This window comes from Danio aesculapii, chromosome 17 (genome assembly GCF_903798145.1).
Source record: "Danio aesculapii chromosome 17, fDanAes4.1, whole genome shotgun sequence".
Taxonomy (NCBI): domain Eukaryota; kingdom Metazoa; phylum Chordata; class Actinopteri; order Cypriniformes; family Danionidae; genus Danio; species Danio aesculapii.
In genome coordinates this window covers 28,339,922-28,366,076 of record NC_079451.1, presented here as the reverse complement: position 1 = coordinate 28,366,076, position 26,155 = coordinate 28,339,922, and the positions used below count along the sequence as shown (strand labels likewise).

Here is a 26,155-nt window from a genome sequence, read left to right as displayed (position 1 = left end):
TTCCGCAGTGTGTCTATGACCCGCACTGCTGCTTTCCGAGAGGAGAAAGTTGGTTGGCTAGCGAGGAAAACACGTCGCTGTTCCGGAACAACCTTCAGCAGCTGCCCAACAGCATCCTCCTCCAGCTTGCAGAGTAAGACACTTCAAATATACTTTCACATTCGCTCCGCACTTGTATTTTACCGCCACAAAACCACCTCCTTCGTCGTCTTCCTAAACCTCGTATAAAATCGACGATTTTCGATGCAAAACCAGCGAGCATCTGTCATTTTTGGTCAGGAGAAAACATCGCTGCTCAGTGATTGCAAAAGTACTGCCGAAAATACTGCAATAACGCGTGCAATACCATGTTTAACGATGCTGTTGCAACGGCAAACATTCAAACTATTATTATAAGGAAATAGAGTATACAGCTGATTAACTTCGCCGACAAAAAGAAACAAAGTTGACCGTAGGACGCGATCCGGATCGGGTGGACGTGCGTGATCGAGCAAGGGCTGCTGTGACGTGTCGAAAATGACGGGCTGCGCACGAACGCAGTTCCTTCACTTTCTTACACACAGCAGGGAAGCATATTTTACGGTTTAATACAACACACTGTTTCCTTAAAGCAATAAATGCTCCTGCGAGTAAAGGTCGCTGTTTATTCACCATGAGTTACTCTATAGTCAGTGGGAGGAGAGAAAGCGAGAGAGAGTAGGTTGGCTTAAAAGCGCGTGAACGCCAGAGGAAAGCGCTCTTCAACAGAATGAGAGAATCGATCAGCTGACCTTCTGTCTTATTACTACTACCGATAAGCCTCGCATACTGAAAGGATTGTATTTACGTTGCCCTTTTCCCCATGATTTGAGCGGGATTATCAAAAAACGGGATTATTAATGTTGTGATAATTAACTGGAATTCATTAAGTTTAAAGGACAGGGACATTAGCACTATGTCGCTTTACGTTGAAGGTAAGAACATTTATTAATGAATTTAAACTTTATAAATGACTTTTATACTCGTTCTTAATTTATACATTGATTTGCACTGTTATGTAGTGATCAACTAGATCGTATTGCATGAACAAGCTGTCAGTTGAATTCAGATGAGAGTGGGAGCTTAATGGACCCCTCAGTCAATGCTGTCTGAAACATTGAGAAAGTTGCTCAGGAAATGTGGCTAGACTGAACTGAAAAGGTTGTACTGTGTAGACTGTTGGTCTGTTCTTTGGTTTGGTTTGGCTGTCAGAGGTCTGGTTCTCTGACAGCTATTCATTTTACCTGACAGTGTCTGTAATTTAAAAAGATTTTATATTAAACTCGATTATAGAGGATGCTTATTAAGTCCTGTGTCTGCTTGTGTTCAACAGTGTTTCGGATGTGCAGTCAGGACTAAAAGTATGAGGTCACATTGAAAATATGGAACATGACCTTTTATTTAAACCTAGGAACAAAAAAAAGAGCTTTAGGACTTTGGAAATATAATACTGAGAACTAGTATTAAATAAAGTAACATTCAAAAGTTTGGAGTAATTAAGATTTTTATTCTTTTTGGGGGGGGAAAGGATGCTTGAATGCTGCTTTGCACAATGTTGCTGTTTTTAACAATGTTATTACAATTTAAAACAACTTGTATAATTTTATATACTTTATTGTAATTTGTAGCTATTACTGCAATATTATCCTAACAAACTGTTTTGGTGCTCAAGAAATGTTCTTATTAAACATTTTATAACAATACATTTGTGAAAGCTGTGATACATTTTTCCATTTTATGTTTAAAGAACTGAATTTATATTGAATTGAATAGTCATACAACTACTTTTAATCAATTTAATACATAATTTCTAAATAATAGTTTTTCTAATAAAAATAAAAGCAAACCTTTAGTGGTGTGAGAACATGATTCTGTGATTTTTTTTTTTTGAGTAAATATCACTTAAGCAAATTTGTACAATTCATCTAGTGACCTCTTATACAGACGGTCAGAAGTTTGTACTACCTCAAGGGGTCTTTGCCAATTTTCTTTAAGTTTAAACTTGAGTACTAAAGTAATTACAGCAAAAGAGGCACATAAAAATATACAATTTTAGTCAATTTCTCATGCCCATAGTATCTTTTCTTAATAGAACCAATAGTGGTTTTAGAGGGGGTGTGGGTGTTCTGTTTGCGGGTGCTCTTTGACCCTAGTAGAACCCGTCTGATGACAGCAGCTTTCTGAGAGTTTATGGATGGACTTCAGTTCATGCATTCTTTGCTGTAAAGAAAAAAGAAACACCTTTCTTCAAACAAACTGCATAGAAATAAACTACTCGTAGAATGATTTGTAAATGTCATGTAGTATATACATTACTGCTAAAGGGGGCAGTCTGACAGACTTTAACACTGTCAGAAAATGTCTATATTTACCCCTATGAGCTATTTCTACCTTACCTGACCCTAAAGGTTTCTTTGGCTGGTGTAACCCAATGTAATCAGGATAATACAGTAGTATTAAAGAGCCTTTATCCTGCAGTCAGAATAAATCCATTTAAACCCATCAATGATGTATTTAAACGTTCTTTCATATTTGGTTATATGAATATGACAATTAGCCCTGCCTCCACTGCATCACACCAGCTCTGACCTGCTCCACTTTCTCTCAGTTGACTGAAGTAGCAAACACTGCACAATGGCAAGTGGCAATTTTGGATAAATTATTATATGTATGTCAATTATTGCAGTTTGGGGACTGAATTTAATTAAACTCTGAATGGATTATTGTCTGGAAGTGTACAGAGAGCTCCTCTTCTAATCACTTAAAAGCTGTCTGTTACTGAAAAGTTCTGTTACAATCAGCAAAGAACTATGATGCACAATTAATCTGGTATTTTCTTAGTCTGTGCAGTTTGTTTTAAAAAGCACAAAATGGCAAAAACTGCCATTTTGAGTGTTGAATGAATTCTAGTTTAAACTAGTTAGCCATTGCATCGAAGAAATTTATTGGCTCTTTAAATAAGGGTATTCTTGCTTTAGTTTGAGGGTGCATAAGAACCTCTAAATCCCCCATAACCAGACCTGACTGTCCACAATGTTGGACATGTATTGACGTTTGACTAGGTTATCAAACAGCTTATATGTTGCTAATGTTGCCAAAACCATATTCCAGTTTACCATCAGCATTCAGATTGTACCCCAGGGAGTCTTTAAATAATATTTTTCTTTATATTAAATTGATTCAATTTTATAACAATATATTTTTTTGTTGTTTGTTTTGTTGTAGACTTTACCAAAATTCCAGATAAGTGTAGCATTGCTAGTAAAATCACCTCTCGCATCACCCCATCCTTTCTTCTGAAATGCATGAAGCACAAATCAATATTTCATGTACCTTTTATTTATTTATTTATTTATTTATTTATTTATTTAGTTAGTGGGTAAATAGCTGAACAAGTGAAATGTGCAGTCAGCTGGTCATTAAAGCAAAATAACCCATGCTCATCCTGTTGGCTGACTGTACATTATCACAGCCTGCTTTACCTCTGGTTCCTCCAAAGAGACTCTATCTATATTGTGAATAAGTGTTTGCTTAATGACTACACAACTGACCAACAGTTTAATAAACTATTAATCAAAGTCAAGACACTGTAGCTTGAAATGTAGATATGAGTAATGTTAATGCTCGTACAAAGGGGGGAAAAAACTTGGTGCACTAGTTGCACAAATACAGATTCTAAGAAATCATGAAGGGTGAAAGGTGACTGTCTTTTAGAGGCAAGGTAATTAATTAAATGGGTGCATAAAGAAGAAATGTAGTCAAACTGGACTGACTCTGGGTTTTCAGAGTTCAACCAATGTAAAATACATGCTGTTCTTGGTGTTTATCTTGTTCTGCCTGTCTTCCCAACTTTCAATTCTGCTTCAACTCTCCAATAAATAAAAAGATACAAAATAATTGTAAATAAAAATAATGCAGTCCCTCTTTAGAGGAGTAATTATGATTGAGTAGACCTTATCAAACAGAATGCAATTTAGCTTTGTGCTTGTGGTAGAACCAGGAAATTTGCGTCACACCTTAAAGTACGACTAATCTTAATGGTTGACTTTACTGCAAATTAACCTCAAGCCCAGTGATTGATGTGTGAAGTTACACTCAGCAGATTCTCTCGATAACATATCTATGCTTTTATGGTTTGTGGTATATGAGAGTTTTCATTGTGGGCCACAATGATCAGGCAAACTCATATTGAAACAATTTATATTTGCAGACAAAATAAGTATTAAAGGGGACATATTATATGAATTTCAACAGTACAGACTATAGATATAATAAAAATGATCAGTGAGGTGTTTTGAGCTGAAATTTCAAAGACCCATTCTGGAGACATCTGCGACTAATATATGAATGCTATTTTTGTTGTTGGGCTATCACCAAATAAACTGTACATGTCTTTGGCTTTATATTATGAGAATTTTCACATTTGTAATGTTTAATTTTAACTGTAGGTCTGAGTAAAGAGTTATTGAGCAACTCCAACGGGATGGCTCAGTTTCAGGAAGTGATGCGACAGCAGCTGGAGAGCTCTATGTATGTTGAGCTTGAGAAACTCTTAAGCACAGCCAAAGGTGCAGGTGCTGAGGTAAGATATGAGCTACAAAACTGAAGATAAAAAAACTAATTTTACCTTGTTATTTATAAGAAAAATATATGTACACTACCATTAAAAATGTTGGGGTTAATAAGATTTTTCATAATGCTTAGAGTAAGTTAGATAACTAGAATAAATTCATAACTGGAATAAATTGTAGTAGTAATAATAATAATAATAACAAACATTTTTAGAAAGGTTACTTAATTATTCTCCTTAAATTAAAATTTAAACAGAAATAAAACTAAAGTCCTTATGTTCTAATCATTTTATAAAACTAATAATTGTTTGTCCTATCATGTTTTATGATTTTAATATATTGGATTTCATTTTTAATTATTAAAATGAGCCTTGTTTGCTTTGGGCTCTATAAACCGACCCCCCCTCCTGCCCGTTTTCTTTATACATAAAGTTCAGTAATTAACATACTGGGTTAACTTTTAATTGGTATTAATTATTGACATTTATTATCTTCAATCATTAGTGCATATAAAAAAGGAGAAAGGGAGCCAAGATCACAAATCAGGTGATCCCTTATTAGGTGGCATACTGAAGTATCAGAGCAGCTGATGAAAGACATGACAGTATAACAGACTAGATTAGATGCTCTGTTGACCTGATGTTTAATTAGCCTCATCATGATGAAGCTTCTCTTTCTCTTTGACTTTTCTTCAGCTCATACTGTACCAGGTTCCTCCTCGCCCTTTCATATTCATCTTGTATTTCATTTTTGAATGAAATTAAATTGTGAGTTAACTTGAGCAGGTCAGATAGTAAAACTCTAAGCTGTTTGGCGATTCACCATAGTGTTTCCTCAGCACCATATGGTAATAATCAGGCTTCGCTGTCATCACAGTGACATACTGATCGCTTGTATCACCCTCCCTCTCCATTACACAGACTCCCATAATCCTACGCATACATTTACTGCCAAATGACGTATCAAATTACACGCCCTGCTAGCGCAAATAAAGTATGATAAGGTGATGGGAAGTTATATCATCAGTTTACAGTTCATAGTTGTGCCACGTTTGTAGAGACATTCATGTGTTTGTGCATATGATTTATTTCTTATAATAATAATATTAATAATTATGATAAAGCTATGGTATACTTTGAGTCTAAAATTAAAAAGTTAAAATGAGTAGTTTGTTAGCATTTTCAGATTTTACAGACAGTTCTCTATTATATATATTTTACATTATTTTTACTGTATAAATACATTAAATAAAGCAGCATTCGTTTATTTTCTATTAAAATTTCACTAGTAATGGTACAGACTATACTGAAACGTTACAACATCCCTAAATGTATATTATGTGAAATAAACGTGTTAAGTTCTACTTGACATCTACAGTGCTTAAGTGTTAACTGCTGTTCTCATCAATCAATATTGCCCCTCCAGCTTCTTTCAAGGTTTATTTATCAACGTTACACTTTCATTAGAGTACAGCATTATTGATGGAACTTTAAATTCTCAGCAGGCACAAGGAGTTTTATGGATTTTCATCAAACAGGTTTTATTTTTAATGATGTGCTCAATGAGATGCCTGAAGACCCAGCGATCTTTCACAGTGGGGTTTTAATTATTTCAGAAGCCTTTAGGAGTTTTAATTGCCAGATTGTACATAACAGGGTTATAAAGTTATGCCTGCAGGTTTTTTTAATGCTGAAAAATTAGCATATTTATTTATTTGAAAAAGTTAACAAGTAGACCAGGGTAAGAGTAATGCAAATCATTGCAAGATGAGGACAACAGATCCTTAATAAAAGCAAGTCAAATGTAAAATGAAGTACTGATGATGTAAAAATCCATATTGACTGACTGTTACTTTGAACATGCATCTCAGTGTCTAATGTTATAATGGCTGTGACCTGGTTATGTGGTTAATAGATCGTCATTTTTTTTATAGAGACCTATGATAATGCATAATCTGCCAAAAATATAAATCATAAACGGAAAAAAAACTGAAAGGGCACTCCTCAATAACTATTATTTTTACGCTCTTCCCCAGGTCTCTAAGAAGGACTTCGAAGGCTTTAGGAAGTTATTCCACCGATTCCTCCAAGTCAAGGGACCTTCAGTAGAGTGGCCGAAAATCAACAGGCCCCCTGAGGACTCGGTAAGATAAGCAATTGATCATATACAAACCTATTTCTTACTCTCACTTAATTCTGTTGTATGTGTTTCTTACTAAATTATGTTTGTCATTTATTATTTTAATAGTATTATATGTTGCATAGCGGGTTAGAATAGTATGTTGCCTATTTTGTGGATGCTGTTGTGCAGCAGTTGTCTTATCCAAAACTAATTTCTCCTAAGATAGACGATAAATATTACCTTATTGCTGACTCACTCATATTTTTCATTGAGCCCAGATTTTTATTTGTATAGACTAAAAATATTCAGAGAACGTCAAGCCTAATATATCTATACACACTTCAGTAATTAAAACAGACAAATGGGCAGCACTCAGAGCCTCTGCTTTGAGTCTCATGTGTGGGCATCAGTATTGCCTAAGGCTCTGGGAATTAGCCAGCTGTGATTAAAAGCTGCCCACATTCCAGCTTGAATGAATTTGCTTGACATTCATTCACTTGTACTTAAGTATCCAAAGACTTTTATTCCAGTTAGATTTACGGTATTAAATTTATAGATTAATATGGTCAAAATGACTGTGTGTGTGCAATGGCTTCTACACTGATTCATTTCTGTGGGCAAGGATGTAGCAAAGACAAACTATGAACAAAAGTGTCTATCAGGACCTGTTTACACCTGCTATTAACATGTTTTTTTCAGTGATCTAATCACAAGTGGTCAACTGAGAGACTTGTCACAGTTTATTCCACTTGGTATTAATATGCTTTCAGTGCAACATCTATGTACTACTGAGTGAACAAGTAACCAGGAGAGCAAGCGAATGCAGTAGGGGTCACTTCAATTTTAACCAGAATCTGTATATTTTGGTAGAGTGACGCAAAGTAGCTTGTTTTGGTGTACTTCCTTACAAAACATCCCATAATGGTCATGTATTTGGTCAGTCGGTGGAAACTAGATGATCTTTTGTGGCCATTTGAATTAATTTAATGATTTACGTTTTTACACTACCAAAAAAAATCCAATCAAATGTGTTTTCGACTAAATGGAAGTGGTCGCAAGTGGACAAGCTTACAGTGTTTTAGACCCCATTTACACCTGTGCTTGGTGCTATCCACATGTGATCGGATTGAAGAAAAGTTTTAATACTACATATAAACTAAAATTTAATTAGGCTGTGTGTGTGTTTGTGTTTCACATAAATAAACCAATGTCAGTCAGCCTCCCTTTGTGTCTGTAATGATTATGCAATGTTCTCTAAGAGCCAAAAACCCACACACAAGCCTTTCAGCTCTGTGAGGAACCACGTGCAGGCTGTACTATGAAACTGCCTGAAGTGGTTGATACTATAAGTTTAGGCACATAGCCAGCTTATCTGGGCAGGAAATTAAATACGTCACTCCAGAAATTCCTGTTGAGTGCACATACAGTATAGGACATTTAAGTGAAACCAAGCTCCTTCCAGACTTTTGCGTTTATGTGTGTGTACATGGGAATTAAAAGATATTTGGAGAAGATCTGGGTGTCAATTGTTGCTATTTCCAGTTCTGGTGTATGTTACTAAGTTGCTGTAGTATGTTTGGTTTAGGATGACGAACTGAAGGTTTGGCTCTCCGTTCTTGTTTCCTGTAATATCTTTGTTCCCTGTAATATCATTGTAAGTTGAAGGTGTGTCATCGTGTGCGTCTTTGGCAAAAACAAATGGATTAATTCCCTGTTAAACATTTCCTGGTTGTATTAGGCTTACGAGTCCTTGTGTGTTGCCACATGACGTCTGGATCCTGAATCTTTTTATTGCTCCTATTCCCATTTTGTAGAACTGTGACATAAGTGTGAAGCATTTTAGGATTTTTTTTAATGCAAATAGTAGGTTGCTTAACTGCAAGTGCTTATTTAATTCATTGTTTCTTACATAAAGCCACAAATCAAAATTCAGTGAAAACAGAAAAGTAATAAAGTAACATGCCTTATGTGTACCGTAGTAATATTAATCAATGTGGTTGTTATTTTTATTAATTACACCCAAGATAAGTGCCTGATTGACATGTTTGTGGGGTAAAAATATCAAGTCATTGGAACTTTAGCCCAGAACTCTTTACCCAGATTTGTTGTTGAGTTCATCATGACATTTACTCCTTTTCTGTCCCACCCAAGTACACTTAAGAAACCTGATTAACTTTTTTTTATTAAGTCATATTTTAATTAATCTTATTTTTTTTTTACAAAAAAAATACACTTAAATATTTTGAAGAAGGCTAAAAACACGAGTTAAATTATTAATATTAAACAACTGCTTTATGAGACATCTTATCAAGAGACCTAGATTAAAGTATGTATGTTTTTAAACAGACAATAAATGATGCCTATACCTCCATAACTTAAGTCAAATAAATAAAACATCCATTTAAATATCTTTACTATTATGGTGCAGCAACAATATATCTCTGCTTCTTTCCTTCTTTTAATAATCAAAATTAAAATGTAAAATATTTCTTGTCCTAAAATAATACATCTTATTAATAAAAGATAATCATACTTCATTTGTTGATTAATTAAAACAAAATGAGTAGATTCCTTGTTAAATAATTTAAACTGATGTGGTGGAGATTATTTTAGATTATTTTAGTTAAAGTTAGATTTTTAATATAAGGTAACCTATTTTGCTCCTGATTTGTGTTGTGGATGAAATATACAGTATGCTAAAGTATAATTATATTCAACAAAAAGTACAGAAAGGTGTATATAGAGAATGCTCCACTGGCCCTGAGCCATCATTACAGTAGAGAACTGTTCATTGACTAAGAATCCCTAAATGCAGGAAATGTCCTGTAACTATTCTGCATAATTTGCATGCATTTATGGGAAATGTTGTTCTTCCTGTTTGAATGAATCTAATTCTTTTTCCCCTCAATACATTTTAAAATGCACCGCACAGATTGACATTCTTTGAGGTCATTTTCAGCTTTAAATTCCTAGTATCCCCTCAATCCTTCAAGCATTCCCATCAGCGTCTATACAAGTTAGAGAAGCTCTTCTAAGGTGCTTGCGCAGCAAACAGACTTGAAATTGTGGCTTTCTGACTGAGCTAATTAAATTCTGGTCTTGTGACTCTGTGGGAGCTCTGAGGTTTTATTTATGCGTGCGTGCATGTGCGTGTGTGTGTGTGTTCGTGTGAACGCGAACAAATTTTAGTTTTGAGAAACTGGAATGCGGTTGACCTAGAAACATTTTAAAAGTCTGATTCATCTGAGCACCAGGTTGATGGTTATGAATCCTATCATTCATTTATTTATTCATTCATTAATTTTTTTTCAGATTAGTCCCTTTATTAATCTGGGGTTGCCACAGCGGAATGAACCGCCAACTTATCTAGTATATGTTTTACGCAGCAGATGCCCTTCCAGCTGCAACCCATCACTGGCAAGCACCCATATACACTCATTCACACACATGCACTACGGACAATTTAGTTTACCTAATTCACCTATACCCATAGCCAGCCCTCCCTATAAGCGAACTAAGCGGCTGCTTAGGGCCCTATCGCCACTAGGGGGCTCCCACAACCCACTAGTGGTGTGAGCCGTTTCCTTGATGAAATCGTTATTTATTTGCATTTTACAATTATCTTCATTGACAGTGCTTTAGTAATTGCGTATTTCTAAAAAAAGTTATTTAAAAGAAAATTTTAAGAAATAACAATTTTATTAAAGTTGAAATAGATTGTGTGAAGGTCATGTGATCAACAGGAAGCTCGCAGCATCTCATTTCTCATATGCGTTGAATTGCGTTTTCAAGGTTTAAGTTTGCTCTTTCTAGGTGACCTGCAAGACCGACCGGTCAACACTAGAACGCGAATCCGTGCACAAACACAGCCACCATGGCATTTGCTTCATTGTCTGCCCCATTATATACCTGATTTATTTTGGAAATTGGACGCGGAAATTAAACGAAACTAACGTTATTCTTCAGGCATAGTAAACTGAGGAAAAAAATGACGACGAGAAGCAATAGTATCTGGATGCAACCTTTATGATGCAAGCTGCGATTGTATCATTCAGCGATGCAATGTCAGACACAATGCACTCAATGGAGCGAGTGACGTCTCTGTGAGGGGTGGGGTTAGGTGAGCCCATTAAAAAGCATTGGATGCAGCACAGATTGCACTGCAACAGGTCTGCATCCAGACCCCTCTCACGAGAAGAGACAAGCACAAAAACATTTTTAACATCGCTTTTAAGTGCGGATGATGATGTTAAAAACAATCTAATTGCACGTTTATTGAAATCAAATATGTATCGGCAATTACAGATTAATAAATGTCATCTACTTGTATGGAATACTTAAGTTTTTCCTGGTTTTACTGACCCGTTTTTTTTGCCTAAAACACATTTTACTGAAATGCAATAGTACTGAAGTGTCTTTCACTGACATATTTTGCACATATAGTTTAACATTAACCCAGTATCTGTTGCCTCCCTTTTTCTTATGTTTTTTTTATATTAATATTTTTCATATATTATTTGCTTATTGATTTTATTATTTATGGATCAAACTTTGCATTAATGATAATTGTTTTGTTGTTGTTGTTGTTTTAGTTTTTAATGAGTTGAGAATGTATATTTTATTACGAAGTAATGTATTTAATTAATTATTGTTTAGTGTCGGTTCACTGCAAGGGTTTTTGCTTTTGGAATTTAAAAGAAAAATAAAACACTCAACCTAGAATCTTTTGTAGTTTCTTCAATCTGTTTGCTAAATTAATAGAAAATGTTTTAAACACTCCAGAAGGACACAAAGAATGAATCACTGGTCCCTTTATTAAGGAATGTTTAATTCCTAATTTTTGAAGCTGGTAGTTGACAAAAATAGTGCTGTTTTAAAATGTCCAAATCAATCAGACAGAAGGATTCTTTTTCGTTGATTTGTATTTAATAAGCAAAAAAAAAGCATCATGCCCGGTTTTTAATGGCAATATTCCACTATTTAGAGCAAGTAGGGCCCAAAAATTATTCTGCTTGGGCCCAAATGTACAGGGCCGGCCCTGCCTATACCACATGTCTTTAGGCTGTGGGGGAAACCGGAGCACCTAGAGGAAATAATCCTATTATATTTTTTCTGTTATTTATAATCAGATAGGAAGTTAAGTTATTGTCTGAATGACTGGTAAGTTAATTCAGTCAGCCATGTTTCATTTAGGGACATAGGGGATATGGTTTGGAGCTAGTCTCATGTTTAGTCATATGCCTTATTGTTGGCATAATAATGACCCCTGACCTGCATTGTTATTATTCATTAGCCTGCATTAAGAAGAACATACCGAATGTGTATTCTTGAATAAATTAGGATAAAAAAAGTAAAAAAAGATGAAGGATTTAAATGCTGCCTTAAATAAACACAAAATAAGCTATGCAAATAAGCAGCACCTAATTAGAGATTCAAGACATTGGATCATAATCATGAAACTTGAAAACAAGTTTCAGTCCAAATCTATTCTGTTTATTATAATGCTGAATTAATTGCTACACTTAGGAATAATTTATGAATGATTTACATAGAAATCTGTTCCATTTAATAAAGACCGCTGACAATGACTAACAAGGGAAACAACAAGCTAAAGGGAAGAATCTCAGCAGAGGCAGGATTGATATACGGCAAGATAGGACATTTGACAAAAATCACTTCAATTTATTCATTTGCCAAACACTTATGCAAAACTTCAAATACAAGAAGAAACATTTAAAGAGCCCCTATTTTGCATTTTAAAAGGTCATATTTTGGTTTTTGGGGTCCCCGACAACATGCTGATTTGCATGCAAGGTCAAAAACAACTTTCATGGTCTAATAATATGCATTTATTTTTACCTAATTATCCCAGCGACTTCCATATGAATCGTTCAGCTGCAGCGTAGGTTATTGTATCAAAAATCTGAAAAATGTCAGGAACAAACACAGCGCTAAGTTGGCTATACTGTGCTATTGTTGTGAAAATTAACTTTAACCCTTTATTCCCAGCAGCCGAATCTCCATCTGTCAGTGATCGTCATCTTCGTGTCATGATCAGTCCTGTGATCCCCCGCGCCTACGCTAGAGTCTGAAATGAAAGTGCGTTCACATTTTACCGGAACTGGAACTCCATATTTGGTGATGTACTGTATCGAAGTCAATGCGATCAAACAAAAGATCCGAACTCAACTCGATTAGTTTATTCGACTCTGAGTCAAATATTTCGCTAAAGAATCAAGTTTTTATTCTGCACCTATTTAAACCTCAGCTGGATGTTTTCATTCACTTAGTTCTGTGTTACACACTGCATGGAAGGTCATTTTCAAAAACCCATAATAGGGGCTCTTTAACAGAGAGAGTAACAAAATAAACATAACAATACTGCATAAAATTCCTGCAGGAGCCATAGTACAGCTAAAGTAAATAAAAAGTAAGTGCTACTTTAAGTGCAGAAGACCAGTAGTTAGTTTGTTAATGTTATATTAACACAACAGATAAAATGTAACGCTATTATATACTTTCATTTCTCTCTTTCTCTATAATGCAACTAACTATTTCTTGTGCATTTTAACACACAGTTAACATCACACACATTATTCAGTGCTGCTATTGAATGATTTTATGTCATATGTATTAATGGGTGCCATTATAAATGCTTGTGCATTTGCTTGTTTGTTGGCCTTAAAAATGCAGTCATTATAGTGTAGATACTGTACTTTTCAGAGCTGTTTTTAATTCGAGGGTTGTCTGATGTCCTACTTTCATTGTAAATTAGATCGGAATGAACCGAGTTTAGACCCCTGATTAATAAAGGGACTAAGCCGAAAAGAAAATGAATGAATGAATGAATGAACGAACTGAGTTTAAACAAAATGGCAAAAAGTATATATTAATTACTTTTGTAATTATACTTTGTATAACTAATAATTACTTTAAGTATATGGTAATTACTGTAGATAATTTAAAAAAGATGAGTTTTTCTTGTGTATTAAATATGAATTTTAATGTCATGAAGAAATAAGCTGTGCTTGTCATTTTATAACCATGTGGTTGAATCCTGACAGTTTGTGGAACAACAATTCTGCTCTTGATTTGAATAAATACACTAGGGAAAGGAAAAGGATTTTCTCTTTGGAACAACCTCTCTGGCTGTTGTTCACCCCAAGCAATAAGCAACTTTGGGATATCAGCCACCATCCTCTGTGCTGGCACTTTAACTGTTTGATCACTGGGAACCTCGAGTAATATGATATAAAGCATTAACAAAATGATACTCCTCTTTTTCTCATGCGATTGATGTGGTTGCTTGTGATGCAATGTCTGCTGTATTCAAGGACCCGACGACCATGAATCAACAGAATTGTATGGAAAATATTTTCACATGATTTTTTTTTTCCATTCAGACCAATCAAACCTCATCTCACAGCTATTAACATTGGTCAGCACTATCACTTATTCACAGACAATTAAATAATGCCACACACAGGACCAGAAAACCAAATATTCAACCACTGAAATTATGACAATACAAGCATTGATAACCAGGGTTAAATCAGCCTTTTTGTCTGTCTGACTGTTTATAACATGGATAAGTATCTGTGTGAGAGATGAAGTGTTTGTCCTTTTATTTCTTCATGTTTATCATTCATTTTTGTAATGATATCAAATAGTAGGGCTTTGTGCTCTGATTATTAACATCTGTGTGTTGGTCTAATTTACTGGAATCCAGCTCATCAGTAATGTCTCATGGCCCTCTGGAAAAGAAGAGAAATTGAGAAAAAGAAAAAGCTTCTTCCTTTCAAAAACGAATCCATTCTCTCTTTCTTCTTGCCTGTCCTACTTCCTCCCACTTGCCCTATTGATCTGGCAGTCAATCTGTTTACTCTGTTAATCATGGGCATTTGTTTCTGCCTATATGAGAAATGTTCTGCTTACCTTCTACAATGTATTGTTTGTAAGTTGATCCTAGTGAATCTTTAAGACTGACCACAGTCATGATCATAACAGCACACTGCCCACTTGTCTGACTAATGTCTGACCCCTTTAGTCAGAATCTAGTCAGAAAACACACACACACACACACCCATAGCCACAGCATCTGGATGAAATTTAGAAACGTCAGTCTAGTCATTGAATGTGTCAAACTTTAGTCCTTAAAATATAATCTTCCAGATGGTAAGAGATTGTAAACATGCCCTGCCTGATGGTTGTTTGTTTTGTGTCCATGTTTCAGATCCAGCCATATGACAAGATTAAGGCGAAGGGTCTACCTGACAACATAGCAGACAGTCTGAATAAGCTGGTAGTGGTGAAGCTGAATGGAGGTCTGGGAACCAGCATGGGCTGCAAAGGGCCCAAGAGCCTCATTAGTGTCCGCAACGAGAACACTTTCCTGGACCTGACCGTCCAACAGATCGAGGTTTGTTACATGATACTGAAATGTATAAATTCAGGTTATACAGTAGGTATGTAATATCTCAGAGTTAGTTGTTTAGAATGGGTTAGTGGCACTGCTACCTAGCCAACTGCTCCGTGGTTTGTCTAATTTCTTTGTTGATTTCCTCCACACATAAACTGTATTTTTTTTAACGATGCCTGCGTTTGGTTTTTAAAATACATATCACTACAATTATTTTATTTCGTTGCACATTTTGCAAGATAATATCATTTGAATATCATTCAGATTATTTTAACCATAAGGGATTGTCTCTTCAAGTGAATCTCAAATAAGAGAGCTTCTCAGATGTGGAATATAAATCAGTCCAGCTGTGGAAAACACAGCAGCTGTCTGAGACATTTGAAAGTGAGCAAATAGACCTCCACCCAAAGGTCTTAAATCACAAACATATGCTTCTCTGTCTTTCCCTTCTCTTGCTCTCCTCATCCACAGCTGTAAAACACAGGCACATTCCTTCATTTATACAGAGAGAACATTTCAAACCAGCAGCAATAGAATCTGTGCTAGTTATTTTCTCAGTGCCATGGACTGAAATGTAGGTAGTGAGCATGAAAGAGAACTTTGGGTGAAACCGAAACAGAGAAGGCTGTGTTCTGAGCAAGTGGGGAAAAAAGATAGGGCCAAATACTGAGCCCTGTGGGACGCCCTCGTTGAAGAACACTCAGCTCACTGTCTCTTCGTCAGACTGTTTACCTGCTTTATGTTGTCAGATATCCCACTCACTGAATAAGATACACATTAGTACATGTAAATGGGTAATCTGTACTTCTCCCACAGAAATACAGACTGGCGTTTTCCTGCTTTGCAGGCCTTTTAGCAAGCCCTTAGGCCAGTTTATACCAGTTGGCTAGGATTTGTGGATACACATTCATTACATAAAACTGACCTAAAATATATAACACATCTAGTAGTTAGTAAAAAAGGATGCTTTAAAAATATATATGTGTACACTCTCCAAGATCATGGAAACCAATGTTTTTAAGATAATAAGGATTATGTTAATAATCTAATAAGATAGGGTGAAATATTTGTTGTTGTATTTTTAATAATAACTTATGAGCAATGGACAATTAGTCATGTCATGGACAATTAGCCTTTTTAGCAAATCTGCATAACTTTTTTTTTTCTAACATTAATGACAGTAAAAACTGGTGTCCAGGACTGAAATTTTGATCCGAAAATAATAGTCTTCCAGTGTTTACTGTAGTCCTGTTGATATTGGCCAGTTCTGTTCTCACTAATTATTGCCCATTGCATCACCCCAGTCTTAACTGCAGAGATTAGATAGGAGAGATGTCTACATCCATCTGAGACAGTGTTTTATGAGCTTGACTCAAGTGTTAAAGATCACACATTTACAGCATTGCTGTCTGAACAATTACTTCTGATAATCTTAGTTCTCCAGAGCTGAATCTTACAGCTAAAACAGAATATGCTGCTGAATTTGATAAACCTGCTAAAGTCTCTCAGACCCTTTGAACCTTTCAAACCAATCAGTCTGTCTAAAGTCATGGCATTGATAAAACTGTAGCTTCACACTTCACGGTCATGGTCAAGTGACTTAGCATGTTAACAGATAAATCTTGAGTTAACTTGCTTGGAAAAAAATTTAAATTTTCTTCCTTTTGTCTCTTCAGCACTTAAATAAAACATATAACGCTGATGTTCCATTGGTGCTCATGAACTCTTTCAATACGGATGAAGATACCAAGAAGATCCTGCAGAAGTACACGCACCACAGAGTCAAGATACACACTTTCAACCAGAGCAGGTATTCACCCGTACACACATACAAACACGCTCATTTACCTGACATTAAAAAGGCAGTCATTTTTACATAACTATAATTAATACAAACCTGTACCTGAAACTGCATTTTTGTCATTTTTCTATTTAAGAAAGTCCCAAACGAAGGTTTATCTGACTTCCTGTAGTAACTATTCTGAGAATAGCCAAGTAAACACTCAAACCACAGATTTGCATAATTTGACGTTTACATAATTTGCGCTTAATATAACACTCAGCTGATGACACATTGCCTAAGCACACACATTTAAACAAAGACATATTTTAAGCTGTATTTCTTCACTTTTGTGTGCTGATTACCCTTAACCTGGAAACACTTAAGTTTTGTCAAAACAAGTTAAAGATTGATGAAGTTTCTAAGCAATAATGGGGATATGTTAATATTTGATGAACTCATCAGAGCAGAGATTTATCTCAAAGCTAACAACACACACTTGTGGGATATGGTTACATGTGTTATTCAGAACACATCACTAAAAGACGGCACATTCAGACCCTGTTGAAGCTTGTGAAAGAGACAATATGATAAAAGAATTAGGAGGAGGATAAAGGCTGCACAGAAATGTTAGATGTTTTGCCTGGCTTCATTTGACCTGAATAAGCCTGAAATGCAGGAGTGAGAAAAGATTTTAGAGCCCCTCTGAAAACATATTTGCAGAAAAAGTATATATTTTTCTGCCTATATGGAAGGCTGGAAGTGTTTTTTTTTTTCTTTTTCTGAAACTAAATAATGCCAATATGATGGTAATTTCTATATTATGAACTTTTTAATGTTAATTCATATTTTGATTTTATTTAATTAGTATTTCAGTTTGTATCTCACTTAGTTTTTTCTTTTCATTTTAGCATTGCAACATAAACATCTTTATTTCAGTTAGTTGCTAATGAAGCATTCTAATTTTCACTCGTTTAGTTTATCATTTAACATTTGTATTTTATTTGAGCTTTATTTTATTTACCAAATGTAGTTTTAAGAGCTAATAACAGTATAATTACAGAAACAATTACAAATGTAACCCTCAGTTTTACTATTCTATTTTAGGCATCTTAGAAATTCATACTTTCTCTTTCCTAAATTTTTCAGGTATCCACGAATAAATAAGGAGTCTTTGTTGCCAGTTGCTAAGGACATGGGTATGACAGGAGAGAATGGAGATGTGTGGTATCCTCCTGGACACGGTGACATTTACGCCAGCTTTTATAACTCTGGTCTGCTGGAGCAGCTCATCGCAGAAGGGAAAGAATACATTTTTGTGTCCAACATTGATAACCTGGGTGCAACAGTAGATCTGTATATACTCAACCACCTAGTGAGCCAGCCCAACGGCAAACGCTGTGAGTTCATCATGGAGGTCACAGACAAGACTAGAGCTGATGTGAAGGTGAGAGGATTTTTTTTTTAAAACAGTAATGTCAATAAAATAAACATTATAGCTACAAAAAAAACATTGAAATCCGTTTGAAATCAATATCTACAATGTTTATTTTGCTAGATCACATTGTTATTTTTAAGGTGAATAATAAAACCGTGCAAATTAATTCACTGAAAAAATTAGTTTGCTTTGGTAATCATCAATCAAACTTTGACTATTTGCTTCCACATTTGGAGTGGCGGTCCTTCTGTTGACATCAACCTGAGGGCTTCCATAGCAACTGCATGTTAATACCCTCTCTTACTGTTAGTTTGCGATTTAAGGAATGATTTGTAAAAGAAAGCTTCACCCCCTACTCAATATACAGTTTCAGTTGGAAGTACATTAACATCCTGAAATAACTTACGGTCTTTAAAATTCATGAATTGGTTAATTGAAATGGCTAGTTTCAATTAATTGACTGGAAGAATTTCATCTGACCTTACATCCTTATCTAAACTTTTTTTTTAAATGACTCTCATACATACTAGTTGCAAGAAATTGAAGATAAAAGATGTTAAAGTCAGGAGTAAACAAGGTCACTCCTTAATTACTAATTGACATTCACATACTGTATATATTTATCCTTTTATTCAATTCAGCTTAGACCACAATGAAGGTACACATTTTATCAGTTCTTTCTTCCCTGGCATTCTTAGTATGACGCTCTTCTATTGAAGTCTAGATTGAAGCATTTGCTTGGATAAATAAAATCTGCTGATGCATATAAATAAATGCAATATATTTCTGGAAAACAAGATTTATGTTTGTTGTACTCTCACTGAATGTTGTCTATTTGTGTTGTTCAGGGAGGTACGCTCATTCAGTATGATGGTAAGCTTCGGTTACTGGAGATTGCCCAGGTCCCCAAGGCTCATGTAGATGAATTCAAATCCGTGACCAAGTTTAAGATCTTCAACACCAACAATCTGTGGATCTCTCTATCTGCCATAAAGAGACTACAGGAACAGAATGCCATGGACATGGAAATCATAGTCAACCCTAAGGTAGGAAAACTTGAGAACAGAAATCACAGCTTGTGTGGGAAAAAACAGTACATATTACAAGACTTTCAGATAAACCTTCATTAGTGAGGTTTAATCGAAATCAAATTGAGCTTCCCACAATGAGAGTTGCCTCACAGACCATTTCTTAAACCATGCTGTAAATGGGTCAAAGCAACACTGTTTTTCTATATCTTTTTAATTTCAATTCAAAAGCTGCTGCTGCTCTCTGTTGATACTAGAATATCTTTATCTAACAGAAAATGTAGCAAAATGGTTTGAGCGCCTATTCTCTAAAAGCGGACATGTATGATGTTTGGTTGACATCATGGAAAGCCTGACAACAGCTCCACCGACAGCATGCATGATCACCTTTACAGAACAATACTAGCAGAGTGCAGTGCATGTCTGTGATCTTCCGGGAGAGGTGGAATGTCTGGCTTTGTCCACCACCTTTCTTACATTATATTTTACTGGGAAGCCAAAGTGCTCCAAATACATGCGATTTGAATGAAGTGGGAGGCTTTTCAAGTTTCTCTGCTAGCCATTGTTGTTGACTGAATAACATGCGGCATCCACATGAACACAACTTCTGTGTAATTAATTATCTTAAGCAATTTTGGCAGAACAAAGTGTATTTTTCGCTGTAATTAATCTGCGGGTCATGTGTAACCAACAGTTCTCAGATAATCTGAGATCCGCCCCACAGTTTGAACACCTATTTATAAGACATGCTTCAGTTTTCTAAAAACAACAAACAAAACATCTGCATGCTGTTAAAGCCATGTCAGTTTAAACATCTGATATAGACCATTTGAGGGATGTAAACAAAAACAATGGTCCCAACATATTTTCTGTTTTACATTTTTATTTTCTATAGCTTCTGAGAATCCAAAAAGAGCCACATATTGATAAATAATGTTATGACAGCTGTTTTAACATTAAGTTATGATTAAATTGTCTCTTGTTTAGGTTATGAAATAGTTTGATAACAAGCAGGAAATGTTCATGGTCCACTGACGACCACAGTAAAATGGTCTATACCAAGATTTTCTGAGGGGAGACACAAAATGTGTAGACCGAATGCCAGCTGTCAGGTGCCGTGTTGCATAAAGACTAAGTCCTGTTTTGCGCCTACTGTCAAGTGCTCACAAAGTTTTGTCAAAAACACAATTTTGCAGAATCTTGATCATGTATACCAAGGAAAATCACTTCATCTTGGACATTTCAAAAACACAAATCAACCAGGCCTCACCTTCTTTAAATATTTTGACAGACTGTAAAAAAACATTAGACTATAATTGAGGCATGTAAGGTAAAAGCGCTTTCTTACTTTTACAGATAATTCTATTTGGAGTGGGCTTTGTGCTTTGAAAAAGTTTTAACATTTTTAGATGTGTGTCATGCTCAAACAGCAGCAATACACACTAAAAAAGTTGAAAGTGTGAAAAGCACAATATCGCTCCTTTAAAATGGTTTGACAGTATCTCCACTTACATAATTGTTTCCTTAAAACAGATCGCTGGACTAGTCATGCAGGAAACATTTGTCAGTTTCTCATAAAGAGAAATTTGTTTCCTGGATTAACCAAAATAAATCATCTTCATTTTGTTGTAAAGCCCTATTTTAAGATGTGCAAAATGTATTTATATTTTTTATTTATATTTTATTATACCATAACTGGCTACTGAAGCTTTAGATTTTGACTGTGTATGATTTGTTTAGCAGTAGAAGTTTATCCAAATATAAATAATTTAATATTTCCTGGCTTTAAAGTGTGATCAGTGGGTTTTTCTGTAAACAGTATAAACCATAAATCATTATATACTATAAATCATTTCTCTTGGGTTTTCTGTTCTCAGTCCATCACAGGGCGACTAAAGAAATGAAAGGTAACCATAAGATGTGAGATGTGTTTGCATGTGTGTGAGTATAAAAGTTCTTTTTGAGGACATTGAAGGGCATCCTCAATTGGAAAAACTCTTGATGTGTAGCATAAAATTGTCATTTTCCAATTTACACTGTGGCCAACAAACCAATGCAGTATAGCATTTCCAATTTCCAAGTTAATTTGTCTGCATACACAAAGCTGTTTAAGATAGTTTAACATAGCATGTCCTCATTTAGATAGCCGAGTATGTGTGCGTGTTTGCAAAGTAGTACAGTTCAGCAGAGTTTCATATTGTACATCGTTTCTCTCCCTAAGGCCCAGGATCTCATCCAGCAAGACATATTAAACTCAAATTTAAGCTTGTTCTAGATTTATTGTCTTTCAATCCCTCCTGTTCCTTAGCCTAGACCATTTTTAAAATGCAAGCAGTTTTACTTCTTACTTCACCTACATCACATTTAACATATCAATATTGAATATATTTCACTATATTTTCCAGTAAAACTTTAGACTTCTCTCTGGTGACGTTTGCTAGACTTCTTAAAAACATCTATTCTGCTTAAGCACGTTCCCTTTCTCAATCAAATACTAACTGGCAATTAGATCCAATCAACAAATGTTGGATTTAACCAATTCCTGTTTGTCTAAAAAAATTTTTTAATTTATTCCTTTAGCAGATGGTTTTATCCAAACTGACTTCCAAATAAGGATAATGGAAGCACTTCAAAACAAAAATCATCGCTATTTTCATATAAGTGCAATATTTTTGGATTTTGAGAAATGTTGTTACTTTTAAACTGCCGTTATTTTGCTTTTATCGAATGTTACCTTTTATGCAGTGCAAAATATAAACCATCTGCAAGCTCAAAGTACACACAACAAATAAAGTTGTTTCCTAAAAGAAGGAAATGATTCTTGTGAACCGCTGAAACGAGCAATAAACAATTCCAGTTTCACATCCATAACTAATCTACACTGATCCGTTACAGTTTTGCGTGATACCAACTATGGTTCTTTCCACTGAAAATTTGTGAGCTGAATATGTGAAGTACTGATATTCCATGTAGTTGCTGGAAAATGTTTCAAAGATTTTTCTTTTTCTCAGACAATAGATGGGGGATTGAATGTTATTCAGCTGGAGACCGCAGTAGGTGCTGCCATCAAGTGCTTTGATAATGCCTTGGGCATCAACGTGCCTCGCAGCCGCTTTCTTCCTGTCAAAACAACATCTGACCTCCTGCTGGTTATGTCCAACCTGTACAGCCTGGAGGCAGGGTCTCTGACCATGAGCGAGAAACGCGAGTTCCCCACAACTCCTCACGTCAAACTGGGCAGCTCCTTCACCAAGGTACTTCGCCTAATGAAGCATTCACAACAAATGATCCAGTCAGAAAGCATGGTGTTCCTGCACTGCATACTGTGAAGTCATGATCTCTCAACATTTCCAAACCTGCCAGCCATTAAGATTCAAAACTTTTGTTCTTCTAAAGAACAGTCATCCATCAATCAAACATTTAGCAAGCCTTAATCCAATTCCCTCTGTTTTTCAGGTTCAGGAATATATCACACGTTTTGAGAGCATTCCAGACATGCTGGAGCTGGATCACTTGACAGTGTCTGGTGATGTGACTTTCGGAAAGCATGTTTCTCTGAAGGTAAAAACAGTGAAGGTCTTATGAAACAGTTCTGTAATAAATGTTTTGTGGCATGTTAAAGAGTCTGCTTATTTCTCTATCACCTCCAGGGAACCGTCATCATTATAGCCAACCATGGAGACCGAATTGACATTCCAGCTGGCTCTATGTTAGAAAATAAGATAGTGTCCGGAAACCTTCGGATCCTGGACCACTGACGCATTTATGCGGAGTGACCTGGATGAAGATCATATGACCAACCCACACATGCCACTGTCCATATCCTGACCACAGCCACAAAATCAACATTCCAGTCCATTCCATGATGGAGAATAAGTGTTTGGGAATCTGCAGATTGTAGAGCACCAACATTTCTATGTCAAGAGACCTAGATGCTGAATCACTTGATCGACCAACACCTTCCACTCTCAGAGCCGCCGTCAGTGGTGCTGATCTCAGCACCAGTGATCCCATTCCAGAGACATTTATTTTTGTAGTAGTTTGTGCGTTTTTTTTTTTTTGTTTGTTTGTTTTCTGTCCCTTATTGTTTTTCAAATGTAATGTATGACACAAATCTCATTGCTTGGTTTTTGTTTTTTACTCTGAGAATGCAGTATTTTTCTCTTGTTGTACCCATGGAATCATAAACTGACCTTGCAGGGTCTGCGTCCTACATGCTGAAAAATGTGAAAGAAGTGCAAAGCAATAAGTGTTGTGTGACAGTGAAGGCTGACGGTTCCGTTTCTAGAAACTGTTCTAGATCCTAAAAGTTCTGTGGAACTAAATAAAGTGCAATATGGAACAAGAACACCTGCAGTTGAGGTTTTCTTTTCTGCGCAGGGGGATTAGCGAGAAGTTCCTTGGTACCACATCTGCTTGTTAGTTCAGCAAATAATGAGCAGAAGTAAAAAAAATAACAAGGAGACATGTATGAGGGAAAGAAAGTTTAAAAAAGGGTCTAGCAGCAGAGTATGAGGGCTAAACTGAAGGTCTCTCAGACTCCCTGGAGGCAGGAGGTTATTGTGTTCCACTGGTCTGTTAATGTGAAAGCAGCCAAGCATTAAACTCGCTTTTAATAACCAGCACACGGAACAAGACACACACACACACACACACACACACACACACACACACACACACACACACACACACACACACACACACACACTGGTGATTTAGGATCAAAGTACTGAGATTGCTGCCACAACCAGGGAATCGCATTCAGCTTTTGACAAAATGTGAAACTACAAACTGTACAAATCTAAGTGGCCAAAAATTATGTGCTGACATTAAAATTCTGGTTGATCATTATTTTTATGTTATGGGTGATAATAGTTTGTCTAAATAAATTGAAAGGGAACCAATTAGAAAAAATATTTAAAATGCTAATATATTTATGCACCAGAACATATAAAGTCACAATCATTTGAGATTTACTCATCAGTAATTACCGGTATTTGTACAGCTTAACCTTTAGGTGTGTGTTAGACGTTTGTCTAAAAAAAATTAATATACTGTAGTATTTATAACAACCAGAGGTCCAGGAAGAACAATTAACTTGTGTACTGGAAGTTGACAATGTTTTTGCTTTCCAATAAGGAAAAACATGGCAGCCCGAGTGGCTTCAACATGCTATCTCACAAAGACAATGGCATACCTAATTCATAATAAAGGTGGACTTGACAGTAGGGCTGAACATTATATCATTTGAGAATCGATATCGCAACGTGTGTATCTACAATAGTCTCATCGCAGGATTACATTTGTTGTTAAAGATTAAAGAAGATAAAGATATTATAATTTTTTTTATTATTTACACAATGATGACCATGTTATTTTACGTTTGATTGTTCAATGTCTGTACTTGAATACTGTTATACACCCAAGATAACCATAAAGCAAAACAATTTTGCTCTATATGCTTGTAGTTTATTATATTATATGCAGATACACTTAGAAAAAGACTTGATCATCCCAGTTGATCAAAATTAATGAAATCTTCCTAAATAGAGCTATTTAGTCTGGTGAACTTGTACTCATATTGTAGAATATATATCGCAGCAAAACAGAATATTGCAGTGTCACATTTTTTTCAGTATCGTGCATCCCTACTTTACTGTCACTTTTTTTCTAGATCTGTTCTAATTCATAATGAATCTGGGTATAACTAAATGAAAGAAAATAAACCCAAATACAGCTTTGGGTTAATGTACATGTAAGTTTTAGTTAAAACAGTTCAGTTTCTTAATTTACAGAACCACACTTGAGATGAACTGTTGTTTTGTTGCACACTAATACTGTCACAAGATTAGCTCATTTAGAAATGAAAACAGGAAACCGGTCTGACACATCCTGCTCTGAAAAGATGACCCCAGCGGTTTGTGGTTGTTATTAGTAGTTATTTTAGGCTTGTCAACCAGAAAACCACTTGCATCATTTGCATAGGTATCCAAATTAAATATAGTTGCTCATTCAATAGCACATATTTATTTTTTTTAAAAAGAGTGCATTTAGCCAAATTGCCTCCTTTTTTCAAACATATGATTATTAGACAGCTTCAGAAATGATCTTTTTAAATGTGCATTTATAATTTTCATTAATTATTAGCTACAAACATTAAAGTAAAAAGTCAAGTGTAAAAAAACAATTAAACATTGTATAAATTGGCATTGGCATTTGGCATTGGCATTTGCTGTAAAATATCAATATGACGTTGTGAATTGTATCTGTTTGCAATAAAAAAACTTAAATATAAAGAATAAGGTTTTATTGAGATGTATTGTTGGAGATTGGATAGATGTCGGCTCGATTAGGTAGCTTTACTGGTACAAAGCAAAATTAAGACCTGGTTAAAATAATTTAAGACCTACAACATAACATTTCAGGGAATTTAAGAATTTTTAAGGCCTAAAATATAGTTTTTCAAGATTAAGACTTTTTAAGACCCAGCGGACACCCCTGTTTATTCATCAGGGGTTGCCACAGAGGAGTGAACCTCCAACTTCTCCAGCACATGTTTTACACAGCGCATGCCCTTCCAGCTGCAACCCAGTTCTGGAAACACTCTCACATGCACACACACACTACAGCCAATTTAGTTTATTCAATTCACATATAGCGCATATCTTTGGACTGTAGGGGAAACACACGTGAACACAGGGAGAACATGCAAACTCCAAACAGAAATGCCAATTGACCCAGCCGGGATTCAAACCAACGACCTTCTTTCTGTGAGGCAAC

General features: G+C 35.5%; 1 protein-coding gene across 2 annotated transcripts; it reads left to right on the top strand.

Moving 5' to 3' along the window:
• Positions 1–23,723, top strand: ugp2b (UDP-glucose pyrophosphorylase 2b). 2 transcript variants are annotated; one of them, XM_056476808.1, is made up of 10 exons: positions 1–133; positions 4,467–4,600; positions 6,625–6,732; positions 14,944–15,129; positions 16,806–16,939; positions 18,059–18,356; positions 19,196–19,393; positions 22,387–22,629; positions 22,832–22,936; positions 23,026–23,723. In XM_056476808.1, exons 1-10 carry the CDS (start codon positions 16–18, stop codon positions 23,131–23,133), a joined length of 1,632 nt encoding a protein of 543 aa, XP_056332783.1. In that variant the 5' UTR covers positions 1–15; the 3' UTR covers positions 23,134–23,723. The 2 variants fall into 2 exon arrangements, with proteins under 2 accessions (XP_056332783.1, XP_056332784.1); XM_056476809.1 differs by lacking the exon at positions 1–133 and adding an exon at positions 182–953.
• The last annotated feature ends 2,432 nt before the right edge of the window (positions 23,724–26,155 follow it).